Source organism: Kalmanozyma brasiliensis, assembly GCF_000497045.1.
Source record: "Kalmanozyma brasiliensis GHG001 unplaced genomic scaffold PSEUBRA_SCAF6, whole genome shotgun sequence".
NCBI classification, from domain to species: domain Eukaryota; kingdom Fungi; phylum Basidiomycota; class Ustilaginomycetes; order Ustilaginales; genus Kalmanozyma; species Kalmanozyma brasiliensis.
In genome coordinates, this window is record NW_015961989.1 from 336844 (window position 1) to 357473 (window position 20630).

Genomic DNA, 20630 nt, shown 5'->3' on the forward strand with positions numbered 1-20630 from the left:
GAGCTTTCTGCTCCGTGGAAGAGATGACGGTGGTCGTGAGGGGATTGCAGTGAGACCCTTTGAGGTCGAGCACGAGCCCGAAGCTGGCGATTTGAGAAGAAGCAGAAAGTGGAGGCTGAACAAATTTTCATGGATGTTAGGTTACCAAGCTTGAAGTCAGGTTTAGCCGACTCCTCCTTCAGGGTCCAAGGCCAACCTAAGCAGACCCCAAGCTGATTCACCGCAAGGCGCATCTTGACGCGACAGCCTTTCATGGAAGCCTGACTTTGACTGTGATGACGAGCTGATCAGTCGGCTCTGACTCAGGTCCACGCTTCAACAGAGTTACTGCTGAGCGACCTCACTGCTGTCCGAAGCGTCTCGGTTGATCTGCTGCATTGCGTAACGACGAGCCGCTCGGCTTCGTCTGTCTGTGCTCGCTTCCTATATAAGTTCCTTGACTACGAATCGTCTGCGTCGACCAAGAACACCTCACCAACTAAATCCTCAACATGACGAACAAGACGACAGACCAGGCCTTCAAGAAGACCCACCAGGTGGTCGGAGCCGGCGGCGGCCAGCTCGTCGACGATCTCAACGGCAAGATCATGAAGGAGGCTCCCGGTCACGATGGCGTACGTCTTCCCACACCCCACCGCAACTCCCGTTTTTCAACAGCTTACTGATTTCAAGCTCTTCATCTTGACCTTCGCTCTATACAGAACGTAGCCCTGGAGCAGTCGGGCCAGCAGCGAACGCACAACGAGCAGATCGAACGCGACCTCGCCAACAAAGGCTACTCGACCCGCCAAACGGACGAGGAGGCGGAGGCGGACGCTGAGCTCAAGAAGAAGCTCGACAAGCGCGGCAACGAAGCTCAGTAGAATGTCTGCACTGCAATCGACTATCATTCCGCATTTCAACGCCGCGAAAGTATCTGTCTCATCTCGTGCCACCACTGAAGTAGCTGAACGCCCTCGAAACGGACGCAATCGCGCCGCTAGCAGTAGCCGGTGTTGCCGTGGCCGCCGCCGGTGCACCAAGCACTCTCGTCGTGACCAACGTATCCGGTGCCACTTCACTCTTCCCTTGCTTGCCATCCACTGGCGGGACCCGGCTGAGCGTGGGCAGACCCAGCCCGATTGCCAGCCCACCCTTCTTGACGTGTCCGTTGCTCGTTTCCTCTTCGTCTTGCGTCGAGAGCGACAGACTCGATTTGACGGACCGCAACGCGATCTCCGTTTTCCCGATATGACTCTTCCTCGTCAACTGGCTCGTTGGCGGCGCAGCGGCCACCGTCACCATGAGGTTCTTGAGATTCGGCAGCGTATGCCGGATATCGATGACGGTGACGGAATGGACGTTCATGAGCTGCTCGATGTCTTTGTTGAGCAGGAAAGCGGCGTATTCGTATCGATACCGCTCCATTCCTTTGGCGTAGAGCGGGAAGGCGCGCGGCCCAGACATGAGCGAGATGCCATCTTGGACCACCGCCCTGCTGCCCGCCGTTGCGAGCGGGTAGTGGATCGGTGTGGCGAGGTAGGTGCTGAGCAGCACGACGAGTTGGGCGACGAGTCCGAGCGCACTGCTGACCGTGTCGTCGTCGAACGCATGGAACACGGGTCGAGATGATGCTGGGTGGTGACGCTTGACTGTTTCTTTCCATCGCTTTTCTTCGTGCAGCAGCTCGGTCTGCGGCAGCGACGAGACCGCGTTCGGCAGCGGCAGCCCGCAGACCGAGTACAGCAAGGACGTTGCATCCGACAGCTCGATGGGGAAGATGGTCTCGAGGTCACGCAGCAACGACGCTTGTTGAGCATGGAGCTGAAGTGCGCTTTGCACCTTTTCGCTGGTCAGAACTCGCGCTTCCTCTCCAAGCTGGCGAGATCTGGCCTCCGCAGTTTCAAAGAGAGAGACCGAAGCCTGCATCGCCTTTTGACGTGCTTCTAGCGCTGCTCTCCTCTGCGCCAGCTCGGCCCTCCTCTGCTCCAGAAGGTTCGACTCGTCAATAGCCATCCCCTTGACCGCTTCGTACCGTGCTCTCTGTTGTTCCCGCTTGAGCCGAAGCTGTACGAAGCCTTTCGGATCTGCAAGCGTCTGCCCTCCATGCTGTCTGAGCTCTTCCACCTCGTCGAGCAGGTCCTCCAGTTCGGCTTGCTTCATGGCGATCTTTTTGGCTTGATCGAGGTCGTAGCTCGGCATCATCTTGGTCTCGCGCAGGCTGAGCTCGAGCACGCGCTTCTGCTCGTCTTCAAAGGCCTTGCGTCGCTCGCGTCGTCTTGCGTCTGGTGTGATGGGAATCGCTGGTAATGCCGACGTGGCCTGTCCCGACAAGGATGTCGGGGGAGCGACACTCTGCTCTGGGATCCGGGGGACGACGGCTTTACGACTCGTCGCCTTCTCTGGATCGGACGTGTATCCTTCTCTCGAGACACGGCGCTGCAGTCTCGGCGACCGGCTTGGGTTCGCAGCCCGTTGTCCTTGTTCGCCGCTCGTGTTTTTGCCTTGTACAGTCGCGGATCTTTGACCTTTTATGGTGGCATCTTTCTCGCTAGCCACCGCTTTGATAGGCACCGCATAATAGATGATGCTTTCGAGGATATGTCGCGTCCTCTCAGCCTCTCTCTCGCTCACCTTGCGTGTGAGCTTTGGCCCGTCCTTGAGCTCTCCCGCAGTCTTGGAAAGGCTATCGTGTTGTGAGTCAGACGAGGCAAGGCTTGCACGCCCGGAGAGCGAGTTGGCGCCGGGCGCGAGGCCGAGCAGGATCGCGTTGGGTGGAAGCGCGAGACTGGCGTCGTGCAGGTTCCCTGGCAGCGGCTCCAGATCGCGAAGATCAGCCCGCGTCTGACACACTAGCTTCCATTCGCCGGCTCCATGTGTCGAGGGCTTGCCGGAAGAGGAAGACGCTGGAGATTCTTCTGTGGGAGAGGGGGTCCTTGCCCAGACCTTTATATGGACGGTAGACTCCTCGAGCGGTCGCTCTTCAGTCGGCGCTTCCGAATGTATCGCAAAGTCGCGTTCTGGAGTGATCGGATTCCCGCCTTGATAGCCCCAGGAATGGTGCAGCCCTGGCTTCGAGCTTGGTGTGCGGAAGAACACACGTCCTGCGTCTGTAGAGCTGGTTTGTGTCGCTTCTCTGAGAAGGTTCCGTGTCGACTCCGAGGTCGCCCTGACATGCTCGCTGCCTCCGTCTGATGCAAGAGACAGTTCGACGTAGCACTCCAACATGCGATCCTTCATGATCTGTGCAAGACTCTTTTGAGAGAAGAGGGCGTACCGTGAAGCGGCATTGAGGCGGCCCGATATCCGTGACGGACGCTTGACGCCGTCACTGTCTCCGAGCTGGCTCTCGTCAAAGCGGACGCTACGGACACTCGTCGTGGATGTCATGCTCGTTGTCCTGGCACGATGTGAAGGCCTGCGAATCGTGTGAGAAGATCGAGAAGAGCTGCGGGAGTCGGATCTGGAGAGCATGGTGGTATTGGCCCCGAATTCATCTAGGAAGCCGGCATTGGAGTTGCTAGCAGGTGAGCCACCCTGCATACGTGCGTCGCGTCCATCACGATGGCTGGAAGCGCGTTTGAGGATAGGTCGCGGACTCGCCTCGACGCTGTGTGTGACATCTGAAGTGGAGCCAAAGGAAGAGGATGCAGCGAGATCCTGGTCGGACGTGCGTCTGTGATTAAGGAGAAGAGCCGAGCGACCTCTGCTGAGCCTGGCTCTGCTGTTGTGCTGTGCTTTCGCTGATGGCGAAGTGGACGTGGATGCCGCGTCGAAGTCATTGGTCTGCCCTTCTTCATCCTCATCGGTCGATTCAGCATTATCTGACCTGTTCCAGCTGGTACTTCTCCGACGAAGATAGGTGCCATCAGCTTTGGCCTTGCCTTTGCTGTTGGGTCGTGCAAGACTGAGCGTGAGATCCGCATCGTCCGAAGTCGTGTGATAGCGATTCGATCCGCCGGGTCGTTTGGAGGTGAGGGTCTGGAGCGCGCGATCTCGTGTTGGTCTCAGCGACAGATTCCGGACGAGGATGGCACATATGTCTCCGATGCGACGCTGTTCGTTGTGGGTCGACGACGTTGAAGGAGAGCTGCTTTCCCCAGCCGCGATGCGAGAGGGCGTCGAGACCGGCATGGTGGTAGAATGCACGGTCGCGGAGCGCGTCGATTGGCCCGTTTCAGCCGATCCTGAGGAGCGTGTCTAGCTGTGCATGATCGGGTCGGATCTGTCATGAGCCTTCTAGGCTAGATTGGCGAGATCGGTCGTGGGCTAGCCAAGGAAGAAGCTCGTTGGCGACGAATGATGTGTTAGTTTTGGATGCGAAAGATACAAGACATGCACGGTTGCTTCTTGAGCTCAGAGAACCCTGAAGTCGCCTCGGCAGACACACAACCACACGCTTGCCTGCTGCTGCCCCTTTTGGGCCTCCACTCCAACACGCTAGGTCCGAGGTGTGAGATCGTTGTCGCATGACAGCTAGAGAGCAAAGATATCGGCTGTTGCATTATAGGATCTAACAGCTGAGATAGCCGGGCCCATCTTCACCTTCAACTGCTCGCCTTGACAGGTGCGTGAAAGTGCATCATCTTGCTTAGATGTGTTTGGAGCGCTGTGGAGCTAGCAGTCGGACATCCGTGGACAGACTGCGGGCGTCAACGCCCGGCAGGCGACGAGGCTGTAAAGGAACAACAAATGACGAGAGCGAAAAGGCGCACTCGAAAAGGAGGTCCAAAAATAGCTTGAACAAACCAGTCGTACTTGAAGAGGCAGGGAAGTCGCGGCCCGAAGACTCTATGGGGGACATCGCGAAGGAACCCTAAGCAGACGCCTGCAATGACGACGAGCCAGATGCTGCACAGCTATGATGTCTGGAGCAGCGTCGGATTCGAGGCGACGTCGGCAAGTGTTGCCGCCGATCTTGACAGACACAGCATGCAACAAAAGGGTCCTGTCAAGCGCGAACCCTCGAAATCCTTTCTCGCTGCCGCCATTTGAGAATTCGGACAATGCCAGGGACAGCGCAGAATGACGACGATGGAGAGGTCGCTTCGGAAGCCTCGAGCCGTGAGCGAGCTGTGCAGCCGAGCCGATCAAGGAGCTGACCGCAACAGCGAGCTCGCAAGGGTCCGTCGGCAGCGAAGGTACCGGAATCTCTGATCGTTGTGTCGGTTGCACATAGGGCAGGCTCTTGCTTTGAACAGTGAGCGAGGTGTGTCCGGGCTCTGATCAGATGAGACGCTCCGATACTGAGCCGATCAATTTGTGTCAGCAAACCTGTACGATTGAAAGCCGCAAGCATGGAACAGAGTGGTAGGCTTCAAGAATCCGATAGGCGGCCCATGTCACCTTTCAAAGTGCCTCAAAGCGAAGAGCATACATCAACACACGACGGCCACGTTGACAACGAGACGCATCGCCAAGTGCCTGTTAGGGTTAAGTTATGGCAAAGGTTGCTTCTTTTGCTGTAAAGTGATCTCCCAGGCCGGCGACTTTCTTCGAAGAGGCCAGCGACGGTCCTGACCCGACGACTGGTTCGCATTGTTTTGTAGAACATCATGCCTGACGTTGCACACATGTGCATCGAGAGCGTGCAACGTTGAGGCGGCGAGAGCATGTCAAATCAACAGGTACCAAGTCCGACGCCGAGGCACATGGCTTCGGACTAATTCGTCTTGATTTGGCACAAGACTCTCGAATCGGGCCGCAAGCCGTGCATACAGTATCAACCTCGGACGATTGACAACACGAGGCTTGGATGGTATTGTCGGCTGTCAAACCGAACGACAATGAGGATGCCGTGGGAAAGAGAGGCTACAGCGACGCTCGATATCGCAAGTCACCGACGTCGAAGTGTTCAGCTCGAGCTTCCAACGCCACAATGCCACAGCTTCCGAGATCACGTCCAGTAAGGAATCGATCCGGAAGAACCGACTAGCCTTCTTCCTACCAGGTCACCGCCGTCTCACTGCCAGGAGAAGAACGATTGACGGGCCTGCAGAGCGGGACGGGGGGAACGAGGCTGAAATTCACCGCAACTCGATTTGGAAGCATCCCGCGCTGCCCGTGCCGCCTGCGTGTGCAGCCAAAACAAAGATCCCGTGTCTCTTTTTTTCCGCTTCCAGGTTCCCGTGGTGCGTCGTTCTTGTCTTGAATCTCTCTCAAAATGGAGCCTGGAGCAGCTTTGTAGTCTGAAGCTTGGTTCGAACTAGATCGACTCTTCGTCGATGCCATTCCTCGACATGCGGTTCGAGCAATCGGCATCCACCAATAAAGCGCAAGGCACCTTCGACAGCATCGACTCGGTGGACTGGCACATGGCGGCGATCATCCATCTGGGCATCACGTCTGAGTGTCAATTCGAGGGTTGCATGGCTCGAAGGGAAAAAAACACAAGCGAAGAGAATGATTCGTGGGCGGATCATCGTTCTGCAGCGTCAAAGGCATCGCGCTCTCTCGCTCGGCGGTCGGCTTGAATTTTTAACGAAAAAGAAAAACAAACGAGAAAAAGCGCACGTTGCAGTTGCCTTTTTTTTTCCGAAAAAAAGCCTCCACCCGCTCAGCTGGCAAGAAGCTTCTGGCCAACTTGGCGATTTGGCCGTGTGGTCGACTTGTCTCGGTCACGGAAAGCCACACCGTGTCACACAAAATCACACTTGTTCGGCCTCTCCGCCTTGGCGTGCCTGACCGCCGCCGCCTCGACTGCCTGTCGCTTCTGTCCCGACGTCGCAGCTGTGCCTCTTTCATGCCTCTGCTCTGCCCGTCATCGATCGACAAACCCTTCTTGGACCCTGCAAGCACCAAGGGCGGCCGGCAGCACCGCCGAGTGGGCGTCTTCCCTTGGGTTTTCTCTCCTTTCGCCGATGCCTTCCTTCCCGCTCCTCTACCGTTGCTCCTTCCTCGTCGCTCGTCAACATCCGTTAGCTTGATACTATAAAGATGTCACGCTCACCTCGGCACTCCTCTCCCTCGTCCTTTGACAACAAATACTCCGCCGCTCCTCCCCAGAACCCTTCGCTTCTCTCCATCCCCACCGCCTCTTTCGCGTCTGGCTCCAACGACTCGCCCACTACGCCCATCGCTATCCGCTCTTCTCCTGCTGCCAAGCTCACCAGCACACGCTCCGTTTCTGGTTCCAGCACGCAATCCTCAAGCGACGACGAACAGGCTCTTCACGATCTCTCCGCCGACGACATTCCTTCCACAATGGGCAACGTCTCGGAATCACACGTCCTCGAGCAGATGCTCGGGGTCATGCAGTCGATGCAGAAAGAAGTGAGTCTCCTGCCCCACCAGAACGCGCACAGATGACGCAGTGAACTGACCTCTTTCTCCCCCGTTCTGATGCATTTACAGCTCACTCGACTGAGCGTCAAGGTGGACGATCTCGACAGCAAGAACGAAATGGCCGCGTACAATGCGCGACGCAACTCGTTCTACAGCGGCACCATCCACACACCCGGTAACATGTCGCCTTCGCTCAAGAGTCCCGGTCTGTTCCCCAAGCTCAGCCGTCGTTCCTCGTCGCCTCCCAAGAACACGTCGATGGACAACCTCATTGCGGCGCATCTGTCGGCCAACAGTGCCAGTCCGGCGCAGACCGCGGGTCCTGTTTTGACCGAGGAGCCCAAGCTCGGGCTCTGGGCGGTAGTGCCTGCCGGTGGAGCTGGAACGCGACTCTGGCCCTTGTCGCGAGAGTCGTACCCCAAGTTCCTGCTCGATCTGACCGGATCGGGAAGGACGTTGTTGCAGACGACGTGGGATCGATTGCTGCCGCTGGCGGGTCAGTCGCAGATGATGATCGTTACGGGCCAGGCGCACGTCAATGGTGTTTCGGGGCAGTTGCCTGAGCTGGAGCAGGCGAATGTGCTTGCTGAGCCCAGTCCGAAGGAGTCGATGGCTGCGATTGGGTTGGCGGCTGCGGTGCTGCTCCAGCGCGATCCCGAGGCGGTGTTGGGCTCGTTTGCTGCCGATCACATTATCAGCGGTCGCGAGGCCTTCGAGACGGCCGTCACCGAGGCCGTTGCCACTGCCAAGGCAGGCTATCTGGTCACCATCGGTATCGCCCCTTCTCACCCATCCACGGGTTTCGGTTACATCAAGCTCGGCGAGAAACTCCGCGTCAGCGCCGCACCCAACGCACGAAGGGTCGACGAGTTCAAGGAGAAGCCCGACGCCAAGACCGCCGCTGCCTACCTCCAGACGGGCAACTACCGCTGGAACGGTGGTATGTTCGTCGTCCAAGCCAAGGTCCTGCTGGATCTGCTCAAGGAGACCGTGCCGGAACTGCACGAGGGGTTGACGCGTATTGCTGCGGCTTGGGACTCGGATGCCAAAGAGCAGGTTATGAGCGAGGTCTGGCCCACCCTGCCTAAGATTGCGATCGACCACGCCGTGGCGGAGCCCGCGTCCAAGGTGGGCAAGGTCGCCGTGATCCCGGCGACGTTCGGTTGGGATGATGTAGGAGACTTTGCCAGTCTGGCCGATTTGATCCCGGCAGAGGAGGGTGAGCCGAGGATCCTGGGTGATGCCAAGTTGGTCATTACAGAAAGCCAGGCGGGTGGGTTGATCGTCCCTGCTGCCGGACGGCCTATTGCGTGTCTGGGTGTCGACGATGTGGTCATTGTGGACACGCCTGATGCGTTGTTGATCACGACCAGGGCCAGGAGTCAGGATGTCAAGAAGATTGTGGGTAGGACGAAGAAGGTTTACCCTGAACTGTGTTAGGTGGTGTATCGAATGGACACTTTGATCAGATTGCGCATGCTTGGCTGAGATTGTGTGAAGAGAGATGGGGAGTAAGTGTGAAAGCGAGATGAGCACTGGTTGGACTGCGTAAGTGTCGGGTTCGGGTCAGAATGGGAGCCAATGACTTGGTCCTGGAAGAGGGCAGGAGGCAACCCGACAGACAGTCAGGAACGGAAGTCTCAGCTCTCCACGAGACAAAGTCAAAGCGGTTGCTCAAGCTCAGCTCAAGGCTTCTTAGAAAGTCATGCGAACGATGTTTGCGTAAATGTGTGTTCTGTGGTATATGTGTGTGATCTAACGGAGTGTCAGTGTGTGTGGAAAGTTCAGGGTTGCTTCTGCCCGAGCACCCTGGTGATGGTATGCATCCTCTCTCTGCTTCTTCTGCTGAGCGAACCGCTCAATTCCCCGCCCTCCTCAGTGGCAACCGGCACGTTCTCGGCCTCCTCGATGAGCCGCATGATCTTGCTCGTGCGCGTAATGCGTGCCGCGAAATCCTTCTTCTTGAGCGTTGGTCGAAAGACATCCTCCTCCTCTTCCGTCTGTGCTCGATTCTGCGCCCCGCTTAGCGCCAATACGGCCCGTTGCGGTCGACGAGACTTGCTTCGCGTCGGCGAGTCGTCCACTTGACCACTCTCGTCCTTGTTCTCGTCGTAGACGTACATGTCGTTTCGCAACGCACGCGGTTTGGAGGAACGCGAAAGCGTCCCGACGGAATCGCGAATGAGCGCTGCAACAGGTCCACGCTCTCCCTCCGGCGCCCGGCTCTTCGGTCGCCCCCGACGAGGCATTTTGAGCGCATCCGCGGCGGCGACAGACCGCAGGTCGGATCCCGATGACACATGACGCAGCTTCGACCGCGGCTTCTTGGCCACTTTGCGATTGGAGATCATCACCCCACCACGACCGGGAGACCACGAGGTCGGCTCGAATTCCACGCCCTCCAGCGCGAGCTCTTTCGGCGAAGAGATGCCACGCGGGGACGAGACGGTGAGTCGGGGCGGGGTCGAGCGGCGGCTGTGCGTCGGACTGATCGTGCCAGAGTCCGTGTCGATCAGGACGGAAGAGGTGGAGGGGGCGACGGTGCGACGCTCGCGAATGATCTTGGAGAGCACTTCGACGCTCTTCATGCGCCGCATGCTGAGGTGGGTTGGTTGGGTGGCGGATCCGTTGCGAGGGGCGACGGCCGGGTCGGTGGACAGGAAAGGCAGGGCTGGACCGGAGAGCAGTTTGGCAATCGCCAGGTCGTCGTCCGTCTTCGTTGTTGCAGGCGATGCTTCCGCATCGTGTGATGTGGTGGGGGACGAAGCGTTGTCGCCTGTGATCTCAGCAGCAACAGCACCGACACCTTCTTCTACAGTCGCTGTCTCCGCCGCCGCAGCTACAGCTGCAGCTGCTGCCTCGCGTCGCATCCGAGATTGATCCATCATAGCTTGCAAATCGCCGAGCGATTCCCTCCACGCAGCCCTCTCCTGTCTCCATTTGCGCTGCCGACTCGGACTGTCCTTGCTGCTGACAGCCTTGCTAGTCGTGGCCTTCTTGGTGGGACTGGAAAAGGCGTCCACCAGACCAGGTCGCCTCTTGGAGCCGCCGTTGGAGGGTCCGTTCTGTAACGCCTTCCATGCCTCTTCTGCCGCTGCGTCGCTTTCCAGTACGTTGGAAGAGATCGCGGCGCCTTTGCGAACAGGAGCGGTGCGAGACTTTGCGGATCGGTACGCCACGCTTGCCGTCCAGACTGCGTTGTTGGATGTTGTTCGCTTGGCTGGTGGTGGTGCTGGACGTGTGGACGAAGTGGATGCAGATGCAGATGCGGAAGTGGAAGCTGATGTAGATCTTGAGGTTGATGCTGACGCGGATACGGATGCTGGTGTTGACGATGATGACGCGACCTGTTGCTCTGCGGGTTGCTGCTCGGATGCCTCTGACGGTACAGATGCGCCAGCAGAGTGCGTCGGATCACTGGGCACGGTACCGGGCCCAAAGAACCAGATGTTGGAGAACCAGCTCGAGGATGGTGTGGGTGCATCCGGCAAAGGTGGGACGGACGATTCATCCTTCGCCGGTAGCTTGTAGTTGCGCGATGGCAAGCTCTTGCTCGTGGCTGACTTTGGTGTCCAACGGCCGGCTGCGCTCTTCTGCATCGCCCGCCTCAATTCGTCGGCGGCAAGCGAGGGCGAGTCTGAGGAGAAGTCATCGACCATTCGCTTCTTGGGTGGTGTTTCCTTGGGTGGAGAGTCGTGCTTCCTGGCAAACATGTCTGCTAGGGTATGACGATCAGGAGTGACGATGCGCGTCTCCTTGTAGCCCGCTCTCTCGAGGAGCTCGTGCAGACTGTCAAAGCCGGCTGTACCAAGCGTGTCTGTCGTGTCCGCTGGAAGGGGGGAACGGCTGTCGTCGGTAGCGACTCGATTATGGCGACGCGCTCGCGATAAGGATGTTGGTGTCTCTCCAGCGGGAGACGGTTGATAGAGGAAGCTGCCGGATGAGGCTGGCTGCTGGCTGGAACAGGTGGTGGTGGAAGAAGAGGGGATGCTACAGTCGGTAGTGTGGGAAGTAGTGCTATCTGGACTGAACATCGGGTCCGGGGAAGCTGTATAGGATGATGAAGGGGACGGCTGATAGCAATGAGGGTCGCAAGACGGCATGGGGCCTAGCGAGGGGTAAGCGGCCTGCTCGGCATTCAAGAAAAAGTTGATGCTGCTGCGGAGAACTGTGTTCGTCCAATCAAAGAGTTTGCAGCGGTCTGGACAATCCCAATGTTGTCGGTTGTCGGTGGTTGGACGTGGTGGAGGAGGGTGAGTTTGCCAGCAGTGTGTGCATGAAGGGGAAAACAAGGCGCGAGAGATGATGCTGGTCGGCTGTAAGGAAAAGGTTTCGCGCTTCGGAGACCAAATCAGGGTCCGACCGAATGTGCAGGCGAGCTGGCAGCTAGCGACCGATCCAATGATGTGGACTCGTTATCCGAGGATTGGGTTGCCCAGTATCGACTGTGTTGGAGTTGTGCTGTTGCGTCCAGACCTATTGCTTGTACGAGATGACCTTGACCCAAGCCTAGAAGATGATATGAAAGCGTGGCGTTGTTGTGCTTGCTCGGATCAAACGGATTCACGCCGCCTGAAATGCTGTCGATCAAGCTCGATGCAAGGGCGATGTGATTTCAGAGGAAAAAGAAGCACCGCCTGCATACATGCATGCATACTCGACACGCCGAGCCACGATGGCTGTGACGCATCACTAAGCGAAGAACAGAAAGAGCGGGACAGCCGGCCTGCTTCCATCGTCATTGTCTTCAGCTGGGCGTACAGTATCTCACCTTCCATGCGGGACGGATCCATTCAGCCAACTCAGATGTGTCTCAGCCGCGATGGACAAGCTTCTTGTTGGTCTTTCCACGAGCTTTCCAATGCCCTCCATTCTCTAGGCCTTAGTTGCGTTGTGATGAGACCAACCACATTCGCCCAGCACCTCAAAAACAAGGCAGAGCTCGTTCGCTTCGATCGAGAAATTTCCAGCAAAGACCGACCAACACACACCCCGAGACGCGCTTCACCCTGCCGCGTCGACAAAAACAGGACACGGGACCTGAACCACAAAAAAATATATCTCCCGATTTTGTTTTGAATGCTGACCCGATGTCGCACGACAGACGCGGAGATTTTCAAATTCGTGGACGCCGCCTAGGAAGCTCGAGCACGCAATCGTGCCCAATTTGACGTGACAGCTTCTTCCTCTCCAAAATTTCTTCTTCTCCGCTGTGCCCGCCCATGAAAGCCAGTCAGTCAGTCAGCATCAGCGCAAACCCCGCTCTCGACTGCATCTCAGCTCTGCTTTTGCTTTGCCGAAAATGCCTCGATCGACGTGATGACGAGCAGTAGTGCCGCCAGGTCTTGCCCTCTACTCCCTAGCTTCGAGCGTCTGCTAATTGACTGAGCCGCCGACGACGGTCAACTGCCCTCACATGCGAGAGCTCACTCGAGCCAGGGGCCTGGACAAGCTCGATGAGAGAGACGGCGATGAGCGGCTAACAAAAGGAAGATCAAAGTCATGCAGGCGTCTGATCAAACGACACACTCAGCACAGCGATTCAGCTGCTGCTGCCAAGGGATGAAAACTTCACCCATCCGCGCCAGCCTCGGTTGTACAAGCCGCTTCCCCGTACACTGAGCCTCTATCCCCGAGCACAGGCACGTCCTTCTCACCGAGATCAAGCCCCTCTCCGCGGCTTGTGTCTGCCTCGCCCACAAGTTTTTACCGTCTGCGCTTCGCAGTGTCTGTAACCTCTGTGAGCTGGTGGTGTTGGTGGGTCCGTTGTGGATGACCGTGTGAAGCATCCTTCATCCTCTTTATGTCTCTCCCTCACATCCACATCCTTTTCCACCACAACCCTCATCTCCACACCGTCTTCAATTGAATCAGCACCTCCCATCCATCCGGGGCCACCTCTCTGCTTCGCTTTTCTCGCTGTGCATTCCATTGCATCCCCGCTCGTCGACCGGACTGGACCAAACAACACCCGCTTACCCTCCTGCCAGTAGACCCCTTCACATATTCAGCACAATGACGCTGTCAAACCAGATCGCACAATCCTCCAAGCAGGCCGAAGAGGAGGCCAAAATCCGTCATGTCATCAACAACCTCGAAGCCATCAACCGCAAACTGAGCGAGGCGGATCCCACGGAAATCATCGAATGGGCCATCGACAACCTGCCCAGTCTGTACCAGACCACTGCTTTCGGCATCACGGGCTGCATCACGGTCGACATGATCTCGCGCATCAGCGAGCAACGTGCGGTCAAGCAGGGTGTTCCCGTCCAGCACCTCGTGCCCCTCATCTTTGTCGACACCCTTTACCACTTCCCTCAGACGCTCGACCTCGCACACAAGGCGGCCAAGCACTACAACGCCGAGATGTACACCTACTACCCACCGGGCACCAAGACGGTGCGCGAGTTTGAGGACAAGTGGGGGCCCCAATTGTGGGAGAAGGACGAGGAGACGTACGACTACCTCGTCAAGGTGGAGCCTGCGCGACGATCGTACGAGGAGCTCGGTGTTCGTGCGGTCTTTACGGGACGACGCCGATCGCAAGGTGCCGACCGCGCCTCGCTCAAGGCTGTCGAAGTGGACGAGACGGGACTGGTCAAAGTCAACGCGTTGATGAACTGGTCCTTCGGTCAGGTCGACACGTACGCAAAGAACAACGCCGTGCCGTACAACGAGCTGCTGGACCTGGGCTACAAGTCGATCGGCGACTGGCACTCGACCAGCCTCCCCGGCGCAGGCGACTCGGGCGAGCGCTCCGGCAGGTGGAAGGACAAGGCGGGCAAGACCGAGTGCGGTCTGCACAAGGACTACTTCAAGATGAAGAACCTCGCCGAGAAGAAGTTGAGGGAAGCCGAGCTCGCAAGGAAAGACGAGGCGAGGGACAAGGCGGCCGAGGCGGCGACCGCGACGCCTGCAGCCGCTGCGTGAGCTTCGTCCGAGCATCTCATCATTTCCAAAAGGATCCCGAAGCAGATCTCAGCTCGGGACCACACCGCACTCTCGTGTCTTTCTTACTTTCGCATGTGTCCATATATATCCAGAGTGTCCGCCAAGCTGCCGACCCTTGTCAATCCATCGCAAAATCAGCATTCGTAGAGCAGCGAGAAGCAGTGGGACCAATGAGACGGCGGCGTGTGCACATAGAAGCAGAGGGACATGCCGAGCGCTCTTGCTCGTGTCACTTGATCTTGGAAGGTTTGTGAGACGGTCCCCGATTCAAGGGTATTCGAAGGCAGGTGGTAAGATCGGTCTTCTCCGACGCAAGAAGAAGGCGGAGCGTTGCCGTGCACTGATTGACCGATACGTGCGAACCGCCAAGAGGCTATCGACGTCGCAAGGACAAGCGCAGGTTCGCAGCTCGAGGCAGTCCAGCAACAGTATCCGAACGGCAGAACCGACACTTTCCACAGCCGATTTGCATCTGCCCTTGTGGAGCTTGGAGTCAACACTGCATTGAGGGCCCGAAGGACAAGGTTCAAGGGCAGGAAGGAATCGACAGACCGACGAGCAACCGTGATTTACTCGCTCTAACTTTTCGGAGATCGCCGTGAGAAGCTTTTTCCTTTGCTCTGCTGTACCTTTTTCCCCCCCTTCTCTTCTTCTTCTTGCTCAACTTTGGCGCACGCGTCCCCGCACAACCCCGCTGCGTCTCAGGGCTTATCGCTCGCTTCTTCGCTGCGATGCCAAAGGATGAGGTCGCTGATTGGTTTGGCTCGCAGCCGCTTGTCGTACAAGCAGACGCAGATATAAGCTTGACGAGAGAAAGCAACAGTCTCATTTGCGCCCGTTCCTTCTCTTCGTTTGGCCCCTTCACGACCTTCCATCGTCCTTGCCAACGTCGACGAGCTCGCATTGTTCGACGCTTCGCGAACGCTTACACTCTGCCCTGCAGCCAACACCTGTTGGCCTCCCGACGAATTAAGCAAACTGACTGTGGGTCTGCTGCCTGCAACCCAGACCCTCGGAACGTCGGATCAATTCTTGGAAAAAGAAAGGAAAGCAACTCATCAGCTGCCACCTACAGACACGTTTTCCTGGACAAGCTCAAATTTTAGCGCTGCTTTCTGCACGGTTCACAGAGATATACACTCCCGATAAAGCGTTATAGGAAAAAGTGACAGATAACAAGATCTGCTCGACTCGGTGTGAATCATCTGTCGAGGCGCTCTCCAGCAATCGGTCCTCCCGTCATCACTCTTCTCACGTTTCTCCCAGTCAGCCATAGTCGAAGCACCGCCAAATCGGATCTCAACCGACGCACCCAGCAACAGCGACAGCAGCTGCAGCTCTTTACTCGTCAACCCGTCACTGCACTGCTTTTGCGAAGAAGGCGTTAGGATGACAAACGCACGTCCTCATCTGCGACCGCCATTTGGCGGCTCTGGCTATGTAAGTAGACGGTCGAAGAGCTGAGACCTTTGTTGTCGCTTGCTGTGATACCAGTGAACTCAGCAACTCCTTCTGTGCCGTAGCTGACCGTCGTTTGACACGTCTTTCATATCATCTTTCTATCCGCCCACCTCCGCAACGACTCGATGTCAATCGCTCGCGTCGCAATGGGATCCCACCGCCCTTCGACCTCGATCCCTCTTCTCAACCCAGCCGACGTCGGCGTCAGAGAACTTTCGCCCAGCCATGCCCGCGCCTCATTTGCTCCCTAAGCGAGTCTTCGTAGGTGCCATCATCTCCTCCAGATCAGCAACCGATCTCAGCATCATCGAACGAGGAATCCTCGGCGTAGGATCCGGTGGTGTCATTCGCTTCCTCGAAGACCTCGACAAACTCGAGCGACTGGTTTCCCGACCTGCCTCTCTGACTACCTCGGCGCAGACGCCCTCCTCCGAGTCATCAGCCTCCACTTCGAGTACCACTCCTGGCGCTGGAGAGGACCGCTCCTCGACACCTGTGCCCATCCCTGGCTCTGCTCAGTCCGCACTGCCGAACCTTCAAGATGCACCTGCGCTCGAGATGCCTCCACCAGCCGTGCCTTCGCGTCATCCCACCACCAATGCCGCCAGCCCCCTCGACGAAGCATCACAACGGGAGCAACAGCTCATCAAGCATGTGCTTGATAAGCATGGCTGGCGACGCGGCCAGTACAAGCTCACTCGCCTTCCGCCCGGCAGCTTCCTCTGCTCTGGCTTCATCGACACCCACACCCACGCCTGCCAAGTGCCCAACATCGGTCTTGGTCAGCAGTACGAGCTGCTTGACTGGCTTCAGCACGTCACCTTCCCACGCGAGAGGAGGTTCGAAGACCCTAGGTATGCTCGCAAGACCTACGAGTCGGTTGTGCAGCGACTCATCGACTCCGGTACCACCACGGCTTGCTACTACGCGACACTACATCTGGACGCGTCCAAGATTTTGGCCGAAATCTGCAACGAGCGAGGCCAGCGTGCGTTTGTTGGCAAGTGCCAGATGGACCGCAACTCGCCCATCGACTACATTGAGAAGAATGCATCGCAGTCGATTGAGGACACGAAGGAGTTCGTCCGCTTCACCAGGAGCCTCCGACCGTATGGACAGCCGCCCGATGTTTCGTCACCATCAATGAGTCCTGCGGACCTGCACAGCACGTCGCCGGAGATGGACGCCAGCATTGCTCGCCTCAGCGCGACCATGGACGAGATGATGTCGCCGACGAGCAGCAAGCCGTCCTCCGAGGCGGGCGGCAGTCCTTCCACCACCAAGGTGGCTCCTGCAGCCAAGTCGCATCCCACCCCCTCCCGAGCCAGTCTTCCGGTCGTCAGGAATCCGAGCAGCAGCAGCATCCGCTCGGCTCGCGAGAGCGGCACCTCTACACCGTCGAGGCAACGCGAACGCGAACTCAACAACGCGCTGGTCCAGCCCATCCTGACCCCACGCTTCGCCATCTCGTGCACCGACGCCATGCTCACCGGCATCTCGGCGCTGCTCTCGCGCGATCCCACGCTGCGAGTTCAGACGCATCTCAGCGAGAATGAAGGCGAGATCACCTTCACCAAGCAGCTCTTCCCCTTTGCCAAGAACTACACCTCGGTGTACGACCACTACTCGCTCCTCGGTCCGCGCACCATCCTGGCGCACGCGGTGCATCTCGACTCGGAAGAGCTCGCCATCATCAAAAAGCGCAAGTGCGGCATCTCTCACTGCCCTACGAGCAACCTCAACCTGCGCTCGGGTGCGTCTCGGGTCGGAGAGATGCTCAACATGGGGATCAAGGTTGGACTGGGTACGGATGTGTCGGGCGGGTTCGGGTTGGGGATGCTGTCTGCGATCCGGGAGGCGAGTGTGGTAGCGAAGGTGTTGGCGTTCCAGCGTGCGCAGGCGGAGAGCAAGGCGAAGGAGGAGCACGCTGCGCTGACGGCTACGGCTCCACCCACGAGCGAGCAGGCGGCGCAGAATGCGCAGCAGCCGCTCGCGGGTGCGGCTGTCGACGGTCGCTATCCTGGACCTCCCGTTGCGGGCCAGTATCAGCCGCGCAAACCCCACTCGATCGCCACGTCCAACCTCAACACGACGGAAGTGTCACAGTCCGTCCAGGATCCCGCCTCGTCACTCACCACCAAAGCCACGATCGATTTCACCAAGGGACCGCTGAGCATCGCCACGCTGTTCTACCTTGCGACGCTGGGTGGAGCAGAGGTCTGCGCCATGGCTAGCAGGATCGGATCGCTCGAGGCGGGCAAGGAGTTCGACGCGCTGCTGGTCCAGACGACGAGTCATTGGGGGCCTGCGGGGTACACGGGCAATCCAGGCTGCTTCGTTGAGGAGGACGATACGCTGCCGGACGTGTTTGAGAAGTGGATGTTCACGGGCGACGATCGGAATATCGGCACGGTGTTTGTGAGGGGGAGGGTTGTGGGCGGAGCAAAGCCGCTGCGTGATTGATCGTAAGCTAGGGAAATTGGCAGGCTTCATAGACATCGTTTTGTGCTCTCGCCGATACGGCTGTCTGTGTCCGTGATCATGAGTGTGTGTATCTGGTGTTGACGTGAGACGACGACGGCCTGAGCTAAGCGGACGATTCTCGCACGGCCACTTTTGTCGCGGCCAACTCCGGGAAATTAATTTTGGCCGGACCCTCCACGGCCTTCTCTTACCATCGTCTCGTCCACGCTTTGTTCATCACACCACTGAGCAAGGTCAAGATGCCGCCTCCAGCGCGAGCAACGGTGGAGTCCATCGACGACGAGGACGATCCATACGCACCATATCGGCCTGGGCAAGGTAATTCTCGCGCCTCTTCCAGCTCCTCCTCGAGTGGATCTAGCAGCGCTTCCTCCTCCTCGTCCACCGCTTCCTCTTCAGCATCCTCGATCTCGTCGACCAACCGCGCGCAACCCAGCGCAACCGCAGCATACGACGCCTCCCCCTCCTCGGGCACGCAAGGCACGTTCCCGGCATCAGGCGGGGATGAAGAGCCCCTGTTCGGGGGTCGACCCTTCCGCGACGCCCATTCGACCTCTTCGAGCAGCAGTACGGACAAAGAGCACCTCTATGCCATCCTCAACGTCCCCCTCACCGCCACGCCGGACGCGATCAAAGACGCCTACCGATCGCTCGCGATAGCTTTTCATCCGGACAAACACTCTGACCCAACCCGCAAGCGTGCTGCGGAATCGCGGTTTCGCGATGTACAGAGAGCATACGAGATTCTGAGCGATCCAGAGAAGAGAGCGGTGTACGACCATTTCGGCGAAGAAGGATTGAAGTCGACATGGACGGTCACCAGACGGGGTCGAGGGGTCGGGGAGATGCGCGAGGAGATGGAGCGCGAACGTCGACGAAGGGAGGTGGTCGATGCGGAAGGTTTGGTCAAGAGCAAAGGCGATTTCACGGCGCATGTGGATGCCAGTGCGCTCTTTGCGCCGAGTGCGCGGGTGGCGCTGTCGCCAGCGAGACAAGGTGCACCAGGCAACCTGAAGCACACCGTGTCGTTCGCCGACCGGATCAGCAGGGTGGGCTGCACCCAGCTCATCGGCAAGCACGGGTTCGAAACGCAACTCACAACGAGGTCATCCGCGACACTCTCCGGTCAGATGGTCAGCCGTAATGGCTTGGGAGGCGGGAATCTTGTCGGCACGGTCAAGACGCATTGGTCACCGAGGTTGTTCAGCGAGGTGACGCTGAGCTTTCTGCGCCCGCAAATTGTGACGACCAAGGGACAGTTTACTGTCGATGCGAACAGCTTTTTCTCTTGGCAAGGGACGATGCAGACGTGGAGGATGCCGCCGAGTCTCAATCTCACGTACGGTCAACGGCTGTCGGCGAAATCCAGCCTGACTGGGTTCACGAGTGTGCGGAGCGGCACGTATAGCCTCGGACCGTGGGGTAGGGAGGTGGGGGGGATGCTGCGACGCGAGCCGGCAGCGGTGAGCGTGGGGTTGACCAAGCAGTCCGGCGAAGGACGCGGGTGGACAACACAACTGAGCGTCTCACCAGTAGACCAGGCCGTCTCGTACGACTACGCCACCGTCCTAGCGGGTGTCAAGGTCAGGTCGGGGTTCAACATGGGTACCGGCTCCGGGGTGAGCGCGTTCACGTCTGCCGAGCGCAGGGTGACCGAGAACGTACGGCTCTCGGTCGGGCTCACCTGCGCCCTCCCTGCAGGGGGCGTCACGTTGAGGTTGAAAGTCAACAGGCTGGGACAGAAGATTTTGCTGCCGATTCTGTTGTCCAAGGAGTTCCGACCGGATCTCGTGCTCGCCTTCACCGCCATCCCCGTCGTCGCATACGGCACGTTGCATTATGGCTACCTCGAACCGCGCAAGCAGGGTCGGTTGAAGAATCGACTCGCCGAGCTGCGCGGTGCTAACGCCGACGTGATCCGCGAGAGAAGGGAGGCGGCATGCGAAGCGGTCGAGGTGTTGAGGGAGCAAGCGTGGAAGCGAGCGCGTCAGGAGTTGGGCAGTTCGGGACTGGTGATGGTCGAAGCGTGGTACGGGCGCAAGAGCGATTTCCCCAACTCGCCCTTCAGCGCAACATCAAGGGTCGATCTCGAAGAACAAGCACAGCGCGTTTGGACAGGTCTCAAAAACGCTCCTCCATCAACGCAGCAGGTGGATCTGGAAAAGGAAACCGCGTGGGACGCCAGGATTGCGCTACAGGCCCTCATCTCCAAGGGTCAATTGATCATCCCGGGTGGAAGGAGCAAGGCCAACCTGCTGGGCTTCCACGACCCGGTCATGGGCGAGAAGAAGCATTTGCTGGTGGTGTACGTTTTCCGCGGTCAGCTGCATAGGGTGGTTGTGGAGGATTGGGATGAAGTGGCGCTGCCGATGCGCATTCATCAGGTGTGAGGCTCAGGTTGGGCAAATGTCACCGCTCACAAGACTTGTTGATGGGGAGAGCGAATGTGTTGCGGGTCGACTGTGAATTGA

At 58.3% G+C, this 20630-nt stretch overlaps 7 protein-coding genes across 7 annotated transcripts; 5 read left to right on the forward strand and 2 right to left on the reverse strand.

Moving 5' to 3' along the window:
• Window positions 1–491: 491 nt before the first annotated feature.
• On the forward strand, window positions 492–863 carry PSEUBRA_005491 (uncharacterized protein; the record flags this gene model as incomplete). The annotated part of the gene is made up of 2 exons (XM_016438913.1): window positions 492–614; window positions 702–863. The coding sequence occupies 2 exons, from the start codon at window positions 492–494 to the stop codon at window positions 861–863; spliced, it is 285 nt and encodes a 94-aa protein (XP_016290214.1).
• Window positions 864–921: 58 nt separating this feature from the next.
• On the reverse strand, window positions 922–4113 carry PSEUBRA_005492 (UV radiation resistance protein/autophagy-related protein 14; the record flags this gene model as incomplete). The annotated part of the gene is made up of 1 exon (XM_059465545.1): window positions 922–4113. One exon carries the CDS (start codon window positions 4111–4113, stop codon window positions 922–924), a length of 3192 nt encoding a protein of 1063 aa, XP_059320383.1.
• A 2802-nt stretch (window positions 4114–6915) lies between these two features.
• PSEUBRA_005493 (Mannose-6-phosphate isomerase, type II, C-terminal) lies at window positions 6916–8703 on the forward strand (the record flags this gene model as incomplete). The annotated part of the gene is made up of 2 exons (XM_016438912.2): window positions 6916–7251; window positions 7333–8703. The coding sequence occupies 2 exons, from the start codon at window positions 6916–6918 to the stop codon at window positions 8701–8703; spliced, it is 1707 nt and encodes a 568-aa protein (XP_016290216.2).
• A 344-nt stretch (window positions 8704–9047) lies between these two features.
• On the reverse strand, window positions 9048–11297 carry PSEUBRA_005494 (uncharacterized protein; the record flags this gene model as incomplete). Its single annotated transcript, XM_059465547.1, has 1 exon — window positions 9048–11297. One exon carries the CDS (start codon window positions 11295–11297, stop codon window positions 9048–9050), a length of 2250 nt encoding a protein of 749 aa, XP_059320384.1.
• Window positions 11298–13278: 1981 nt separating this feature from the next.
• Window positions 13279–14193, forward strand: PSEUBRA_005495 (Phosphoadenosine phosphosulfate reductase; the record flags this gene model as incomplete). The annotated part of the gene is made up of 1 exon (XM_016438906.1): window positions 13279–14193. The coding sequence occupies one exon, from the start codon at window positions 13279–13281 to the stop codon at window positions 14191–14193; it is 915 nt and encodes a 304-aa protein (XP_016290218.1).
• A 1410-nt stretch (window positions 14194–15603) lies between these two features.
• Window positions 15604–18138, forward strand: PSEUBRA_005496 (Amidohydrolase 1; the record flags this gene model as incomplete). The annotated part of the gene is made up of 2 exons (XM_059465548.1): window positions 15604–15654; window positions 15868–18138. 2 exons carry the CDS (start codon window positions 15604–15606, stop codon window positions 18136–18138), a joined length of 2322 nt encoding a protein of 773 aa, XP_059320385.1.
• Window positions 18139–18398: 260 nt separating this feature from the next.
• PSEUBRA_005497 (DnaJ) lies at window positions 18399–20549 on the forward strand (the record flags this gene model as incomplete). Its single annotated transcript, XM_059465549.1, has 1 exon — window positions 18399–20549. One exon carries the CDS (start codon window positions 18399–18401, stop codon window positions 20547–20549), a length of 2151 nt encoding a protein of 716 aa, XP_059320386.1.
• Between the last annotated feature and the right edge of the window lie 81 nt (window positions 20550–20630).